The 19,003-nt window shown below is 40.7% G+C and overlaps 1 protein-coding gene across 1 annotated transcript; it reads right to left on the bottom strand.

The window, feature by feature from the left end:
- Positions 1-1,030: 1,030 nt before the first annotated feature.
- On the bottom strand, positions 1,031-18,068 carry PRKRA (protein activator of interferon induced protein kinase EIF2AK2). The gene is given in 8 exon segments (XM_042443965.1): positions 1,031-3,660; positions 4,893-5,067; positions 6,792-6,889; positions 7,918-8,040; positions 10,880-10,950; positions 12,676-12,757; positions 13,330-13,499; positions 17,873-18,068. Coding segments are annotated over 8 exon segments (1,005 nt in total). The 5' UTR covers positions 18,001-18,068; the 3' UTR covers positions 1,031-3,502.
- Between the last annotated feature and the right edge of the window lie 935 nt (positions 18,069-19,003).

The following is a 19,003-nucleotide window of genomic DNA, read 5'->3' as shown; positions in this document are numbered from 1 at the left end:
GATATACACAGGTATAAGTTGAGCTACACATGTACAGCGATGTTTCTGGGCACTGTGAAATGGTTGTATCCAGCTGATGGTGATGTAAGTAGAGTTGTGCATGTAGTTGCACATTAAAGTGTGCCAAGTAGCTTGCAATTCCAAATTGCCTCTACATACTGCCTTTGCGCATTGTGCTCAATGGTTATCAAGCATGCACACTGACCATTGGTCCACATTGGTATTCAGCGTAATGTAGGATATTTACACTGCACTTAAGTGACGTAGGATCTCAGCTATCACATTGCCGTAGAGAAGTGAATTCCAAAAATGATGGCTCTGCATTATTCCAACGTGACATAAATACGTAATGTGATCAGTGTCTATTTTATATAGAAAACATTTTTAAAAAGAATTACTGCAGTTATTCTTTAAAACAATTTATTAAAGAATGTCTAATGACATAGGTATCTTATGAAAAAGGGCAGTGATGTTAAGAAAGGCATTATTTCTATAAAAATTCACTCTTCAAACCATAAGTTTAAAAAGGTCACAGTGCACACAATGAGAAAGAAATCCCAATACAGTGGTGCCTCGGGATACGAAATGATCGGGTTACGAAATTTCCGGGATACGAAAAAGTTGGATTGGCAAAAACTGTTTCGGGTTACGAAATATTTTTCGGGTTACGAAATTCATTTCGGCGCGAAATTCAAATGCTGCAAAGTGCAGCTATAGGCTTTCCAGTGCTAACGGAAAGCCTTTTCGGGTTACGAAATTTTCGGGTTACGAAAGGAATGGCAGAACGAATTAATTTCGTAACCCGAGGCACCACTGTACAAGAAAATTTATAATATGCTATGGCCCTCACATAAGGCTTTCAAAAAAGTAATTTTCTTGGGGAGTGTCAGATACTAGCAACTTTGGTTTCAAGATCCCATACATAAAATTTTTTCATGAAGCAGCCTGTAAGCTTTAGCATGTGAGTAGAGAAGGCTCAATGCTACATTGTGATCCTAATGCTTAATAAAGACAAATCCACAATTTGTGCTAAATGCTGCCCAAGTTCAATTTTTATTATCAGTGTAAATCCCAAAGATAACCCGTTTCTGTCACACATTTTTCCTCTGTGCAGTTTAATCTAATTCCAACATATCCTTTTCCTCCTTGACTTTAATTCAGTCATTAAATACAAGTTGTAGAAAGAAAATGTAAGGCAGGGATAGAAATGATCCTTCAGCCCCAAATAGCATAGGCAATATTGAGGAATGCTGGGAGTTGCAGTCCACCAGTACCTGCAGGGCAATAGTCCTACCTGTGTTGCAGCAAAGTCAGCAAGTAAGGATCAGAGCAGGTAGAGATCAGAAGTCTGGCTCCTGGCCATTGGGAGCTAGGCTGAGTACCACAGCAGACATTATTCTAGCCACATTCATTAAGTTGTTTGACTGTCTGTATAACTTGGAGCTTCTAGCTACCTCTTTCTCCATAGCATCTAGTAACATTGTTATTTCTCATTGTGATGCTATGGAAGAGAGGTAAGCACACATTTGCTTTGGAACAAGGGGAACTTCTTGTTTAGAGCAGGGATAGTGGGACAGTGAATCTGCTCTATGTTTTAGTCATAGCTTCAAAGGAGTTACCCAAGGTGATGAACATATTTTGGAAATAGGGCCCAGAACCCAGGATAGCTCCCACAAAGTAGTCTAAAACTGAGCATGGATTCATCACCTCACTGGTACAAAAACTACCAGTCATCCTGAGTAGGGCCAGCAGATCTTAAAGAGTTGTGGGATCAGTTTTGTATTTCACTAGACCCCTGAGGCCCACCAGCTAGAGTTAGCGAAGAAGATAAACACAGCATTGCTGAGCAAGCACACAATCACACCAGAAATTTGCAGTCATGTAATCAAGTCTTTTACTCCAAGTCTCAAATCAAGTCTCAGGTTTCTTTGTTCAAGTCTCTCTCAAGTCCTTACAAGATACTTTCAAGTCAAGTCTCAAACCTGTGAGCAACTTTAATAGAAGGAAAAGGAGGTGGTGATGGGGTATGTGTGTTTTGTATGGAGTTTCAGAAAAATTAGAAAATCAAGATGTGCAAAAAGTCAGGTAAAAATAAATTTATCAAGAGCTCACTTTAGAAAAATGTAGCCTGTTCTCACTGCACATCCAAGCTTTTTGTAGGAACATTAGGCAAGACACCCCCATAATGAGGCACATTTTTCAGGGAAACAGCAAATGCTTTAGGCAATGGGTTTGAGGCAGGGGTCTACAGGAAGCGAGGTTTTCCTGCATGGCAAATGTAAAGTACAGCTTCCATTTTATGACCAGTAGGGGAAAAGATGGAAGCATTGTTCAAAAGAAAGCCATTTTATATTTTGTAACATTTGTGGATGAAGTTAGACCAGCAAATCAGTCACTAAAAGTATACACGTCGTGAGTGGAATCACTGCATCATTTATTGCTGAGTCGAATCCAAATTAAGTCACTGAAGTGACTTGAGTCCGACTTGAGTCTGAGTCAATTGACTTGAGTCTACATCACTGGAAATTCGCTTTCAGTACCAGAGGGCAGGGAACCGTCCAATTAAAAAGATTGTATGTACAGCGCTGTGTAAATTTACAGCGCTTTATAAATAAAGGTTAATAATAATAATAACAGAAACTGTACACAAATATTTTCACACAAAAATCTCCTGATTTCTCCCTATCCTCATTTCAGCAACTCAGTTCAGGAAAGAAAAGGAGATTTTTAGTCACCACAACTGTTAAACAATCATCAAACCCTTTGCTGATCTTGTTCTGGAAAACTATGAGAAAATCTATCTTCTTTGCATCTCTAGTTTGAAGAAATGCCTACCTTGGCCCTGAGAAGGCTAATCCAACAACCCTGGGAAACGCAATACTATGGCTGCAATCCTGCATTGGGGGATGTACTGTAGCTACAAGACACAACTGGGATGCTTGCCTGAACAAATCCTTCCCCACTAAAGCCCACCTCTTCTCATCTGCAACCCCGCCCACCAAATCCACTTATTTTTAGTTGGCAGATAGGATGAGAAGCAGAAGATGAGTGCCCTGCTATTTTCCTACAGCTTGGAGGTACAGCAAAAGCCAATTGTTGGATATAGATGATGCCACTGTTTTGCACTCAGTTCTGGGCTGAACCCTTGACTGGTGGATGGGTCATAGCACAATTGGTGGAAAATTCTGCAGTGAGCAAAAAGTAAGCCGCAATGGTGGAAGTCTGACTTGTGTCACTGTAATTCACCAAGGAGGAATGCCAGCCAAAGTCTTTCTCCATGCCTGCAGCTTTGCAAGTATCTGCGCTTCCTGAGTCTAGCTATCCAAAATGAAAACCCTGCAATAACAGATTTAAATTATTGTTTCATTCTAATGCATAATTACATGGATTTTGTGATGTGACTTTAAAAAAACAGTCCCAGTAATTTGGAAACTGTTCAGCTTGGATAGATATATCCCTTTAAATTATGTCTGTCTCTAAAATATTTCCTTTTGCTTGAAGTTTATTTCCTTCCAGCCATGATTTTTAAATACTGTAGTGCATTATGAGCAGCATCGTTGTGGGCATTGCCCCAGGAGATTCCAGTCCCGTGGCAAACAGTGATTGGATTGGTTGAAAGTTCTGCAAGACATTGGAATTGTCCATTCACACTCAGTTCCACTGAAATTGCAAACACAAATGTGGATTAGTAGTGTTTTAGTTATCCTTTTCTTAGTAGTATTTATACAAATGTTATTTTCCAGATACTCTACCTATGCCTGTACTTCTAAACAGAATTGGATGGTTATCTGTCGAGGATATTTTAGATGGGAATTTCTATATTGGCAGGTGTTGAGTAGATGATTCTTGGCCACCAACCTATTTGGGACGCTACCCCAATCTATTTGCACTATGCTGCCTATGAAACCAATAGGTTAATCAATAACTTGATCAAAATGGAACCTAGCTGCAAATGTCAAACACACTTATCAGAATGAAATTTGTTAGCCTTAATTCTTAGTGGACATGCACAGCATTGCTGATCTGGACTATGCCAGAATCTGCCTATATTTTATAGCTCTGCAAGGGATTAGAACAGCTGACCAATAACAGCAATTCCTTTCAGTGCAGAGGTAACCATCATTTATTTAGTATGTTATCTCTAAATAGTTGTCAAAATGTTTAGCAAAACAGCAAGTCAGTACGCCACATTCCTGTACGCTGAGCACTGTGTAATTCTTCTATAAATACTGCAGCTTTTAACCCATTTAATAGTCTGAAAGCTATTTATTGAATTGTGTTTTGGTGCTTTCAAAACATTATAGACAAAATGTGCAAAAAAGGTTTCTTTGCTGCTCTCAGCACTAGGTTTCTGGGGATTAAGCAGGCAAAGCATTAACACTCCACCCACACATTGCCATGTCTTCCCTCTGCTCTGGTAGATCTAAAGCCCGGGGGGCACTATTGCTGCTGCTGCTACTGACCAAGTACTAGAGAACACAGCGGGGAGGCAATTCCAAGAAGCATCTGGTCTTGGCAGGCAGGGTTAGAGATATAAGGATTCACTCACAGATAGAGAGCAACCTCCTTTTCCTTCCCCTCAACAGCTGCTGCCATCCCTCCCAGGGCTTGGCAGCTAACAGCAGGGAACTTTTGGGTAGGAGGCAAAAGGCTAGAGAATGCCTTCTGTGTGCCATCAAAAAATAACATAATCATACATACACATAAGCCACACTTACATACCTATATGTTGCTTACAAGATCCCATGCACTATGTTCATGCTAAAGATGGAAAAGAAGAATCATTCCCAAATTTTTGGCATACTTCATTGGAACTATTAGTTCTGTCTGGACTGTTGGAAGAAAAGATACTGAGGAAGATGAAGCATCTCACCCACTATGACTGTCCTTACCTATATTCAAATACGTTGTATTAAAACCTTGTTCGTCCGCAATTTCTTCAAGGAGGTGGACATAATCTGTGTTCGGAATACTGAGGGGGCTTATTTTCAGCAAACTAATTTTTTCTCCAGAGGAGGTCCTTAAGGTATCCCATGTGCATCCCAAATGATGACTTTGTTCATTCGCCTAAAACAAATTAAGAAGATTTCCTGTATATACGCATATATAACTCTAGAAATTTTAATTAAAAAATTGACCCAAAAATCTGGGTTGACTTATCCTTGGGTCAATGTAAGTACTATCCTTTAAGTCATATAAAAAAGGGAACCATCCCCTGATGAAAGGTAAGCGTGTGATCTGCCCTGGAAGCATGGACTCCCCTTTATCCTCTCATCCATCTAGCCTTTAATGCGAGCACAAACAGTTACGCCTTAAGTTCTTTGACATTGTTTCCCTTTGCTTCATCGTTTAGATCCTTGTGTTTCATGTCCCTATGTTTTACCCCTGAGTTGTCCATGGGTCATATCAAAATTCGTAATTTTGGCCCCAAAACCTGCCCTTGACTTATACATGAGGTCAATTTATAGTTGATCAGTGTACAGTCGGCCCTTCTTATACACAGATTTTTTTATGCACACATTCAAGAATCCACGGTTTGAAAATGTTCAAAAAAAGTATAAATTTCAAGTAACTTGATTTTCCATTTTTATAAGGGACACCAGTTTGCTATGTCATTATATTTAATGGGACTTGAGCATCCACGGATTTTGCTATCCACTGGAGATCTTGGAACCAAACCCCAGCGTATAACAAGGGTCCACTGTATTTGCTTTCATTTCTTTTTCCTGCAGCACAGTACTCTTTATTATGACACAGTCCTTATCTGTCAGTCCCAATCTATCCACAGCTGCCAGCATTTTTACAAGCTGTATTGCTGTGGTGGCAGCAGCAGCCAGGAAAGTAGAACATAAGCAAATGAGCCCATATCACTTCACCAACAGACTAAACTTCTACATTTCAGGTTACTGTTTAAGGCACAAAAATGGAAGCTGGCAACCCTTTGAAATCTGAGATAAACAAGGATTGCCAGCTTCCATTATTGTGCCATAAACAGTTGGAGGCTGAAATCTGAGATAAACATTTCAGTCTCCATGTGCCAAAGGGGAAAGCACTTGCAGACCCATTCACAGAAAGCAAACAATCCATCATTACTGCCATGATAGCGTTTGGTGCTATACATGTTATGATTAGCAATTATGTCTTCTTACTAGTTGTGCAAAATGAGATGACAAACACAATATGCCTGCTTAATAAACTACTGATTAATAAACCAGGAGTTCAAAATCTCAACTGAAGTCCCAAACCTCTCACAGTTTTCAAAGATTACTAATGAAAAATACTACCTGAAGGGATGGTTCTCAGATCAATTCTGAAGGGTCCAAGCTGCAACTAGGATTTATTTGAATAATCAAAACAAGGATACACCGCAAACTTTTCCATCATTTTAAACAAGGTGATCACATACAGAAACAGACTGGGTTCCTGTAGGTTTAATAGCTCTGCTGAAGAAAGTATTGCAGCAAAGTGTAGTTTGTCATGAAAGTTACACCAACTGATGTTCCTTTTTCTACACAGGTATTAAAAGTGCAAGTGCCCTGCTAGAATGGAATCATTAGACAAATTGGAAAAGTTAGGGAAGGCAGGAAGAAATTTGTTAGCTAGACAAAAGAAAGTGAGAGGTGACAGAAAAATGGTGCGCCAATCAAGGCAAGAGGTCTACCTTCTCAGTGGATATGAAAACTGTCCCTTGGGAATGAAGGGAGCGATATTCATGAAAAGGAAAAAAATATTTTATATATACATATTTGAAAAAACTAAGTTGCTTACATGTAACATAATGTGTTACTTACTAAGGAAACAGTGATATTATCCCCAGAAAAACTCTGGAATTTGTCAAGTAATTTCTCAGCAGCATTTCGTTTAGCTAATTTTTTGGATGTCCCCATCCCTGTATTTTAAAAAAGCACAAAAAAGTTAAACAGATTAGGATACACTTTTCCTAGGCATCAGACTCCTGAGTAAAGTAGCAAGCATCGTAGGCTGCATCCGCACTGTAGAAATGATCCATGCTGGCACCACTTTAACTGCCATGTCTCAATCCTATGGGATTCTGTGAACTGTAGCTTCTTGTGGCACCAAAGCTCTCTGACAGAGAAGGCTAAATGTCTCACAAAACTTCAGCTCCTAGAATTCCATAGCACTGAGCCATGGCAGTTAAAGTGGTGTCAATCTGGATTATTTCTGCAGTGCAGATGCAGCCACAGTCTCGGTTATACAGCATTTCAACTTACTCCTTGCAGGCTTGCTAGTGTAGCAAAGTGCAGTCTATGGGCTGAATGCATCTCCCTCATGACAACCTTCATTAAAAAAAACACCTTAAAAGGTTGTTCTACCCCTTGGCACTCCTCCACTTTTTTGTAGAATGTATTTAACATTGCCTTGCACTCCTCAGGGATATGAAGGGCAATCTCACCAAGCTCCCTCATCTTTTTTAAAAAAACAAATCCAGAATTAAATGCAAGAGATTGAGCAAATGTACAAAAATGCCTTCTCTACCACGTTCAGAGGCTATGGGGCCCATTTTCAATTAAAGCTTCTTTCTTGAGATTTGAAGGGAATGCAGCCTTCTGAATCCCATAAGCAGCAGGGTTGGGCCCCAGATCTCTGAAAGTTGCCCACTCTGGTATAAAGGGAAGAACGATGTGAAGCAGATGTGAAGGCAGGACCTTATAGGGAACAGGCTCACTAGAGCACAATGACGTTTATCCTTCACAATCTAGCCTGAGGGATTTTTTTCAATAATATGCAGTTCTGACCTGTATTACTATAATTTAGTTTAAACTTGAAATTTAAACAACCCCAAGGCAGCTTACAACATAGTTATTCAAAACAGAAATAGAAACCTCATTCAACTGGAATGGATTATTAATCCTATGCTACATTTTGTACTGGGAGTGGAGAGAGAAAAACTGGCACCTGTTTCCACAAAGGCTTCCATTCTGCAAGTCATTGTAAACTCTCTCTTGTGAGCTGGGCCTGTCTCGTGTGCCAGTGAATATTCTGGAAGTCTCCAACCTTTCTGAATAGCCAGCTCCTGGATTAAAAATAAATGACAGTCAGACTGGGTATTTGGTCTGATCCTAAAGCAACAGTCACATATTCAGTTGCAACAGCCCTTCCCAAACTGGTCTCCTCCTCCCACCTATGGTTGTTTTGGAGTACAGGGCTACCTCCTGGAGGGAAAGAGGTTGGAGAAGCCTCATTTAGAACATATTTCTTAAAACCAATTATTTAAAATTCAGTTGTAATTTGAAAAGCATGATGTAGAAATATTTATACTTGGGTAAAAAAGGATACAGCCAAAAGGAATGTCTTGAAGGAGAGAAGCCCTCATTGGTGAGCTGTGTGTCCTTTCAGATCTGGATTTCTTTTTATTATACATGTTATGATTAGCAAAATGTTGCTAATATTGTGCAAAATGACATAACAAATACAGTATTACAACACTGCCCAGGATGGATGAATTACTAGTTTTTGTCAATACCATCTTGAATATAGAACCTGCCCCTTGTGAAATGAAGGGTTCCTCCTCTACATGGGGAAATCCTGTTGGCAGAATGGGAGGAGTGTTCATTTCTGTGGATCTCCTTTCCTGTGGTCCCCTATGCGATGTCAACATCCATTATGGATGTTTGAGAGACTCTCCAGGACAGTGGGAAAGATGAGATGCAAAGGGATCAGCAAAAATAACCCCATATTTGTGATGGCAAGATCACTGTGAGTGAAATGTCCCTTGGCACCTATTACAAAATGCTAGATTCAAACCTTTGTCTTTAAAAAACGAAGAAGCAAAACCTCAGTGGTATTAAGAATTTACTTTGAAACAGCTCTTTTAGAAGGGATAATTAGAAATTTTAGTTCCTCTTGCAGGAGCTTCCTTCCACAAAGCCTTCATTTTAAATACTTTTAGAGAAAGAAGGCATTTCAATTCTGATTCTCACATACAGATAGAGGAAAGTAGATGTGAATAAGAGGATTTCCAGCATGTGCTTCTGAGTTTCTTGACGGAAGTCTGGTGTATATGAGAGGAGGGAGCTAGTAGTTGCTTGGCCATCCTGAAGCAAACAATTCAAATATGTTTGAAAGGGAGCAATCATTAATAAAAAATGAGTCAACCATGACTAAATGGGCAGAGTTCACCCTAGCGTATGGCAGAAGAAAGTTTCTTATAATAACATGTTACGCTTTAGAACAGTGGCTCCAAACTGTGCCCTGTAAGAGATTTTGAACTTCAGCCCCAGAATCCCAGACTACTAGCCAACATGGCTGAGGCTTCTGAGAGGAAGTCCAAAATCTCTTAAAGGGCAGAGTTTGGGGACCACTGCTTTAGAGTGTGCTGTATTCCTTTATCAAACTGTTGTAAACCGCTTTTTAACTTTTCAGGGTATGTTTTAATTGTTTTAAAGCCATTAACAGTTTAATTCATTTTAATGTTAGCTTTTAGTTATATTGTGGCAGTGGGCCCATGGTAGCCACTAGGGTTTCATTCCAGGATCTCTCAAGGAACCAAAATTTGGAGATGTTTAAGTTGCATTAGATACAATGGCACAGGGAAATGGTATCCTTTATGTAGATAGCAAAATCAAGGTTTAATTTCTGGAATTGATAACTTTAAAAAATGTGTTTTCAAGCCATGATGGTTAAATCTGTGAATAAAGAATCCATGAATAGAAGGGGTAACTGTACTTGTTCTAAATTGCCTTGAGTCCATTTTGGGAAAAGATGGTGGATAAATAATACCACCACCACAATTCCTTTTGACCCCTAAAAATAAATAGTTTGCACTAAACTTACCTCCCAAATTAACACCCCAACAGCAACAACATTAAAGCTAATAAGTGACTTGCCTGAAAGGTTACAATCTGATCAGTTAATATAAGAAAGTGCAGGAAGGAAAGCAACATAAAATAGTAACTAAAATGGGAGTAGAGGTATGAAATGATAAAATAATGTCTTAAGGTAAGTCTTGAAGAGACATTGTAGCGGCGGGGAGGAGGGGGGGGAGAAGATGGCAGGAAAGTCCCATGTGGCAAAATCTTCACATACATGCCCCCTGATCTCAGTCAGCAGCTAAAAGGAACCTTGAAGAACAAGATGGAAGGGCAGCCAAGTGGAAAATGTTCCATTGCAGGATATGAGAACGTCTTGCACTCCTTGATTAGAATTCTACAGCACTAGAAAATTTTTTGCATCCCTCATAGTTTTGCTGTTTGTTTGCACACTATGGAAGTAAATAGAGTTCCTGACACAAGGTATCAGCCATTTCCCAGGCCCCCAGGCCCTTTACCCATATATTATAATCACTATACTTGGCTTATGCGGCTTATCCTACATTCTCCCTGACGGCAACATGAAATGTTCGTCTCTTTGCTCATTTGTCTCCCTGTTTCTTGTCTGCTTGTCTTGCTTTCTGTCATCAGAATATAAGAAGGAAAAAGAAGTTGGTTTGGTATATACAGTGCTTAAATTGATTTGTAATTTAGGATAACAGCAATTTTAACCTCTAAAAACTCCAATACTTATTGATTCAGATCTATATCAGGAATGTGTAACACAAACTTCTATATGCGGACTTAGGCATTAATTGGGCTACTATACCACTCTTGTGTTGAGTGGCAACACTGAGCAACTGAACAAAGATACCAATTGTGCAAATGAATGCACATCTCAATGTGCATGTGCACACTGTACAATGCATCCACATGCAATGCCACTGCAAGGACAACTTTACATCCACAACCTGAATTGAATGCAGACATTCTGCAAGACAAAAAATGCCATCTGCCCTTGTAAGAGACCAGATAACATATTTGGCCAATATGTCCAATAAAAATGTAAAAGCGCAGCATGTATGTGAATGTGAGCGGGAACATATGGAGTAGTCCTATAGGATTGATCTGATTCCGTGGTTGACGACAGGTTCAGGGACTAAGTGTCTGGCATAGAATACTAGAATGAACAGTAAACATAAGTCGATGACTTAAGAATCATTTTAGGCTCATTTTATTGTTAAATTAGGAGGAGTGATGCTGTTACAAACCAAGATTATCTGAAAACTGTATTTGCAGGTTTTGTTAACAAGGCAGGTTTAATTGCATGTAAATGGGCTGTTTACATGCAGATTTCCCAAACCCATCCTCCCTCTGAGAAGTCTCCCTAGTTCCTGAAAATGTACTCTGAGAGTTGGGGGGACCCTGATGAATTGTTAGGATGTGGTAAAAAGAACATAAAGCGGATCCGTGGGATCGTGAGCAGAGGCACCTTTGACAAGCAGAGACCAAGTGATAGATTAGATAGACAGCAATACTGACTAAAGCACTGCATTCTATTCAAGACTTAGGTCTAATGTATTTGTGATTCTGCTAGAATAAACATAAGAATGCGTATATGGGTTCAAGTCCCCTGTTGATTTATGAAAACCCCATGAGTTTTATAGGGTTTTTGTAGGCAAGGAATACTCAGAGGTGGTTTTGCCAGTTCCCACTTCTGAAATATAGCCAACATTACCTGGTATTTGTCGGTGGCTTCACATCAGTATTAACCAGGGCTGGCCCTGCTTAGCTTCCAAAATCAGTCAAGATCTCGTGACTTTTACATACACTAACATACAGCTGGTTAAATGAAGAGATAAATAAGCATCTCATACTCTTGAAAGCTACCACTTCTGATGAAATTTTGACAGAGTAGTAACACTATCACAAAAAGTCACAGAAACTGCCACATGATGTGAAAGGTTGTGGTTGTGGCAGCACCATAAGTTTATGAAATCCTCAAAAATCCCAGAAAAGCAGCATTTCTTCCAAGAGATGGTAATATCATAAATGGAACAGCACCAAGACTACCTTAATATGTGGATACTGAGGGGGAAAGTAGCCATGTATTATGGCCCCGTTTCCCTTTAATCTTAGTGGAACCTGTATATCTCCAAGATAATTGTGCTTATTACCACAGCCTTTGTTTTCCAAATATTTGGGAAGTTGTCTTCCAAAGTATTTTTTTTAATATTTATTTATTTACTTTATTTATATGCTGCCTTTCTTCCAGGACATAACCTAGGGTGGCTTCTACAACAAATTAAAATGTTTACAAAAGGCTCAAACCCAATTTTAAAAATACATACATAAAATGGATATTAAAAAAACATACAGAAGTTAAAAAAACAGCTCAAGCATACATCTCTATTAACCTTTCCTGCTGAAGCATTAAGAGTTTGCTTAAATAACAATGTTTTTGTTTGCTGGCAAAAGGAAAGCAGGACAGAGGCCACCTAGCCTCCCGTGGAAGGTAGTTCCAGAGGATGGAAGCAGTCCCTAAGAAGGATCTCTCTTGTGTCCTCACGAAGTGAGCCTGTGATAGTGGTAGGACCAAGAGAAATCCTTCCCCGATGATCTTAAAACTTGGGCAAATTCTTATTATATTTCACCTTCCAGCAGTTCTTATAGAACAGAGCAATAATTCTAGCCGTATGCACACAATCAGCCTATTCATCAGGCAGAGGTAAGAGGGGGTTGTAGACCAGGTGCAGGGCTGAGGGATACATTTTTAGGTTGGTCAAGTGCTTAAGGGCTACACTTTCTTTAAAAGGGGGCTGCTTAAAAATACATACAGATTCTCTCCTTCTTTCTCTCCCCACTGCACAGTTACTGTGTCACAATGTTCAAGACCAAAACTCACCAAATATTTGAGTTGCCTTTCAAAATGTTCAGTACAGCTTCAGCGGCTCTATGCTTTGCAATTTTCTTGCTGGGACCCTCTCCTGAATTATACAAATAAAAACATACATGTTGCATGTGTTTTTTATGGCGAAATGAGATACAGAACAGCTAATATTATCAATATATAATTTTGAAATAATATTTTTCCGTTTCAGAGTAACTGAGTTTTAGGCGTTTTCAGACATCAGTGGTTTAAGTGTCTACTTCTGAGCCTCCTTTCCAAATATTTGAAAAGAGACATCACTATCTCCATCCTTCAACAGACTTATCAGAACAATTTTCTTCCAAGAAGGTGAAATCACCAGTCTTAGTGTGTTTTGTCAGCGCAAGCAAACTCTGTAGAAGAAAAATGGGCTTTGTATCTATACAGCATTTTATCACTGCTACATTGATTTATTTCCCACCTTCAAAAACCACAGATTACCTGTATCCTTTGTGGGGGTTATCCCTATTAACAGGGGCCCAAAGATACCCTCTTCCTCTTATCACTTTCATGCCAACCACAAACTCAAGGTAGAGACTTTATGAACAGAGGGTAGAGAATAAATATTTCTTTCTTTTAAATATTAAAACATAAACATCTTATCCATGTCTTAGCAATACTGTTACAAACCTGTTCCAGTTACGTCACCTATGGTGACTTTATAGGTGAAGACCGGCATATGGACTTGTCCCTCAGCCTTTTCACATTCATATACCGGATTGAGGTTAGCCTTTGTGCCATATTCATGTAACAGCTGAATTGGTGTTTTCCCTGGTTTGGCTGCAATGATTTCCTCCAAGCTATTAATAAAGTTGAATAATAATTATATTAATATATGAGAGAGAATTAAATTAATTTTCCTAAGCTAAGGTTACATTTGTGCTTTAGAAACCATCATGCAGTATTTTCGGTTCATGCAACTCAGTGATTAAGACTCTGAAGAAAGTTATGTGAACTTCTCTGGCTGTACTGTTAAAGGAAATTCGAATCCCCACCTGAAAGATCTAATTATAAATCAAAGCCCCAGCACTTACACAGTTTTCTCAATTATGACCAAATTGGGGGAAGGATGCCAAGGCCAAAATAGACACTTTTGAAGATCTGTAACTAAATCATAAATCATGAATCAAAGAGAATCTTAAAAAGAATTGTGCACTGGAGTATTTTATCTTCCACTTCTTTCAGATGTTGGTATTTGTTCCATTAGAGAAAAGTTACAAAAACACACACACACCTCAAAAAACTTTAAGTGTAGTAAGATATCTGCACCTGGAAAAGAGCATTGGGAGAAAAGTTTAGCCCACCCATTCCCAGCATCATGTTCCCCAATTCTAATCCTTTTCCCATAGATGGTTTGACAAATACACAGAGAGACAGATCAGAACAGATTTCTGATGCCTCATTTGTTTTGGCCCTCCTTTTCATCCTCTCCCCACTCAGCCATAGTGAGTGATCTATAAAACAAGAGTTTGAACTCACAAGTAAAGGCTCAGGCACGTTACAGACGGGCCCATGAGGCGCCATCATTACGCGCGAGGGGCAGCGCTTCCTGACGCGCCTTGCCCCTCACGCGTAATGACTACGTCAAAATGGTGGCGGCCGTTCCACACGGCCACCGCCATTTTGATGTAGCGGACGTCGCGTGGCGGAAGTGATGCCACGAGTGGGCAACTAACGCCTCGCGGCGTCTCTTCCAGGGCCGAGGAAGGAGTGTGATTTTCGTGCTCCTTCTTTGCTGCGTCCAGGAACAGCACGGTTTGGATGCTGTTGTTCCCAGACGCAGCAACCAACCGTGGTGCGAGACTGCCACTTCTGGGCTGTCTGTAACGTGCCTGAGTCTCCCGTATCTGGAATTTAGAAATACAGTGGACCCTTGTTATACACTACAGTTTGGTTTCAAGATCCTCCGTGGATAACAAAATCAGTGGATGCTCAAGTCCCATTAACTATAATGACATAGCAAAATGGTGTCCCTTATAAAAACTGGAAAATCAAGGTTTGATACTTGAAATTTATACTTTTTTTAACATGTTCAAATTGTGGATGCTTGAATCTGTGTATAAAAAAATCAGTATATAAGAAAGGCCAACTGTATCTCAAAATGCAAAATGCATGGATGGTTGAGATAGTAATACCTTTGTTTTATGATGGTTCACTGTACACAAACTTTGTTTTATGCACAAAATTATTTAAAAAAATATTTGTTCAGGCTATATGTGTATAAGGTATATACAAAACTGTATGTACTCATGTATAAGTTTAGAAATTTTAGTCAACAAATTGACCCAAAAAACTGAGTCAACTTATCCACGGGTCAAAGTAAGTGCTGTATTTTAAAAAGGAACCATCCCCTGGTGAAAGGTGACAGTGTGATCTGTCTTGGAAGCACCAATCCACTCTACAATCTCATCCATCCAGCCTTTAGGGTGAGCACAAACAATTGTGCCTGCTGGGATTTTGTAAGTTCTTTGGCATCATTTTCCTTTGCTTCATCCTTTAGATCCTTTGTTACATGCCCCTAACTTTTACCCTCGACTTATCCACAGATCATATCAAAATCCAAAATGTTGCCCCCAAACTTGTCCCCAATTTATACATGGGGTCAACTTATAGTTAAGTATATACGGTAAATTAATTTTATGTTTAGACTTGTCTCCCATTACCAAGATACCTCATTATGTATATGCAAATATTCCAAAATCTGAAACCCAAAATGTTCCTGGTCCCAAGCATTTTGGATAAGGGAGACTTAACCTGCATGGCAAAGGCTCATACAGATTTTCTTTCTTGGGAGATTGCCACACATGACTTTTAAACCATAATTGCCCTGGAAAGGAAGTGGCATCAGTGATGCTGGTCGCAGGACACCACTTCCTTCCTGTAGCTGCCCTGTCCCTTTTCATTCACAAGGGAAGCCTGTCAATGAACTGCCAATCCTGCAATGCCCTGGGTGCGAAAAGCCTTTCCTATAGACATGCAGGGTAATGTCTAAGGGAAAGAGGGTGGAGTTAAGGGAAAGGACAGGAAGGAATTGTGAGGGAGGCAGCAATCCTGTTGCACAAATGTAAAAAAATGTGATGATGGCTGCTGTAAAATTAGTATGTTGTCATTTTTTTTTCCTAGTGTGACTGCAGCAAGAAAGGGGCTGGTGTGATAATGCCCTTGAAAGAAAATACTACTACGTATCATCAATACAAAGGCAAAGAAACAGCATAAGCAGAAAACTAAACTTATCCTTCCCTCAAAGTAGGTTAAGAATTTTATTCAAAGCTAGGGAAGAAGTGCTTTAAGAAGGAAGACGAAAAACTGGAAGAACGAGTTGGATAAGGAAGCATGTCTGATGCAGGGGTGCTGCATGTACAGATTAAAAAGTTTTACAGGAATATTGTACTGACTGCATTCACATGACATATTTGCCATGGAAATGATGCCCTGGGTATGTGAAGCCTGGGAGACTGGTGATGCTGGAGTTTTATTTTGAATGTCATCATTTTAACAGGACATTTTGAAGAGCATTCAAAGAACAAAGCATGCAAGATGTCATCAAGAACCAAATGTTCTGAGTTACAGTATCAGCTGTTGTTGCCAATGTCTTATAAACCAGCATTGCAGGTCCAAAACATACTGTAGAAATCATCCCATTTGAGACCGCTTTAACTGCTCTGGCTCAATGCTTGGGAATTCTGGGAACTGTAGTTTTATGAGACATTTAGCCTTCACTGTCAGAGAGCAGTGGTGCCACAATAAACTACAATTCCCAGGATTCCTTAGCACTGAGCCAGGGCATTCAAAGTGGTGTCAATTGGATTATTTCTGCAGTGTGTTTTGGACCACTTCTATGAGTGTGTTGAGCTTTTTTTTTGGGGGGGGGGGTTCATGTCCTCCATTTGTTTTGAAAGTCCTACACCTGTCAGTGCCTTGTTCGCCGTTGCTGTGAGGAGGATACACCTGGTCACCCAGCTCAGGGATGAAACCTGGAATGAGCTTGGGCAAAGTCACGCTCTCTTGGCCTCATAGCCAGGTGGCAATGAAGCCAACCCCCCTCTGAAGAAACCTGCCAAGAAAACCCCATGATAGGCCTTAGGGTCACCATAAGTCAGAAATGACCAGAAGGCACCGAACAATGGGACGTACAAAAACAATTGACAGTACTTGCCCATAGGGAAACCATACTTGCTCATAGGGAATCACTAGAGAATACTTGCCCATAGAGAATAATTGGGGGACATGTGCCCATAGGAGATAATTGGGGAACCCTTGCCCATAGGAAATCATTGGAGAATACCTGACCGTAGGAAATCAGTGGGGAATATTTGCCCATAGAGAATAATTGAGGGATACTGTACTTGCCCATGGGAAATCATTGGGAAATTCTTGCCCATAGGGAATCATTGGAGAATATGAAGTCAAAGGCTTTCATTACTAGCATCCATAGTTTTTGTGGGTTTTTCGGGCTATGTGTCCATGTTCTAGAAGAACTGATTTCCCTGGTGTTTTGCCTGCATTTGTGGCTGGCAATTTCAGAGAATGGAGAATACTTGCCCATTGGGAAACCATACTTGCCCATAGGGAAGAATTGAAGAATACTTGCCCATAGAGAATAATGGGGGAATACTTGCCTGTTGGAAATCAATGGGGGACATTTGCCCATAAGGAATCATTGGTGAATACTTGCCCATAGAGAAACCATACATGCCCATAGGAAATCATGGGAGAATATGTGCTATGGGCAAGCATTTTCCATTGATTCTCTATGGGTCAGCCCTGTCATTTGTTTTAGTATGTCCCCCTAACAACAACAGCAACAACAACGATTATCTAGCTGCCTTAGAGCAGTGAGTGGTTCCTAAACTCTGGTCCTCCAGGTTTTTGGACTTCAACTCCCAGAAGCCTCAGCTACGTTGGCCAATGGTCAGGGATTCTGGGAGCTGAAGTCAAAAAAGAGAGAGAGATCTGCCATAAGAGTAGGGTAGTGGTCTGTGCGATGGATTAGTAGGACTCTGGAGACCAGGGTTGGACTCCTGGGTTCCTGGCCATGATGGCAACCGAGTGGGTGCCCTTTGGGCAGGTCACACTCTCTCAGCCCCAAAAGCAAGCTTACTAATAGGCTAGGTTGGCCTCAGGGGCGGGGTGGGAGGGGGGTATAAGGGGAAAGGGAGTGGTCCATCCAGACCTGACAGTCCTCTGCTTGGTCTCCCCTGGCTCTGCATGGTCTCCAGCAGGGTCATCGGGGGCTGGGAGAGGCTGGGGCTCCTCCACCCCGTCCCCTTCCCCTTCTCCTCCAGCCACCGCCTCCTCCATCTCCTCCTGGCCAGGAAGCCTCTCCCTTTCCCTCTCTGGCCTATTCCCTCCTCTCCCTTGTTTCCAGTCACATGTGGTTCCGGGCCAAAAGGAGGAGGGCACAGGAGGAGCCAAGGCTAGGAGGAGGTTTCTCTCAGAGGAAGGGGGCTAGCCATCACTGCCCCCCCCCCCTCACAACCAAATGGAGTACAAGACCCACTGGAAAAGAGCACTGCACTCTCATGGTGCTGCTATCCCACTATTACTGCTCCTCTGGCTGCCTCTGCCTCCTCCTCCTGTTGCATTCTGGGGTTTGGAGTTTAAGGAAGGGGGCATTTAGAATCCTCAGCCAGAGAGCTCTTAGTGGGCCTCCCTGGACTACAAGCCCCAGAATGCAACAGGAGAAGGCAGCCAGTCAAAGTGGGACAGCAGCACTATGTGAGGGTGGTGTGGTAATGTGGGCAAGAAAAAGCTCAGAGCACTCCCAGGAGGAGTGTAAATCCATGTTTCTGAGTCATGCTCAAAATGGAGGCCATGAGCCAAGAAACACAAACCCACATTCATATATGTGTAAATCAATGCTTCTTCTGAGTCATGCTCAAAATAGAAGACACAACCCAAGAAAAGGTTTAAAAAGTATGTGCACACATATATGTATAAATCCATGCTTCTGAGTCATGCTCAAAATGGAGGACATGGCCCAATAAAAGGTTTTTAAAAATCCACATTCATATATGTGTAAATCAATGCTTCTGAGTCATGCTCAAAATGGAGGACACGATCCAATAAAAGCTAAACAAAACACAAATCCCCCAGTGATACCTTTATTGACCAACCAAAGTGCACAATATACTTGTTGCAAGCTTTCAAAGTTCCATGGGCTTCATCAGAAAAGATGTTACAAACCAAATGAGAAAAAAACCCCAAAACAACTGGAGATGTTAGTTTTCTCCTGTTTGGTTTGTAACATCTTGCCTGATGAAGAAGCCCATGGAGGTTCAAAAGCTTGACACAGGTATATTGT

Source organism: Sceloporus undulatus, chromosome 1 (genome assembly GCF_019175285.1).
Source record: "Sceloporus undulatus isolate JIND9_A2432 ecotype Alabama chromosome 1, SceUnd_v1.1, whole genome shotgun sequence".
Lineage (NCBI taxonomy): Eukaryota > Metazoa > Chordata > Lepidosauria > Squamata > Phrynosomatidae > Sceloporus > Sceloporus undulatus.
Note: the sequence above shows the minus strand (reverse complement) of the source record. Positions and strands in the feature narration are given on the sequence as shown.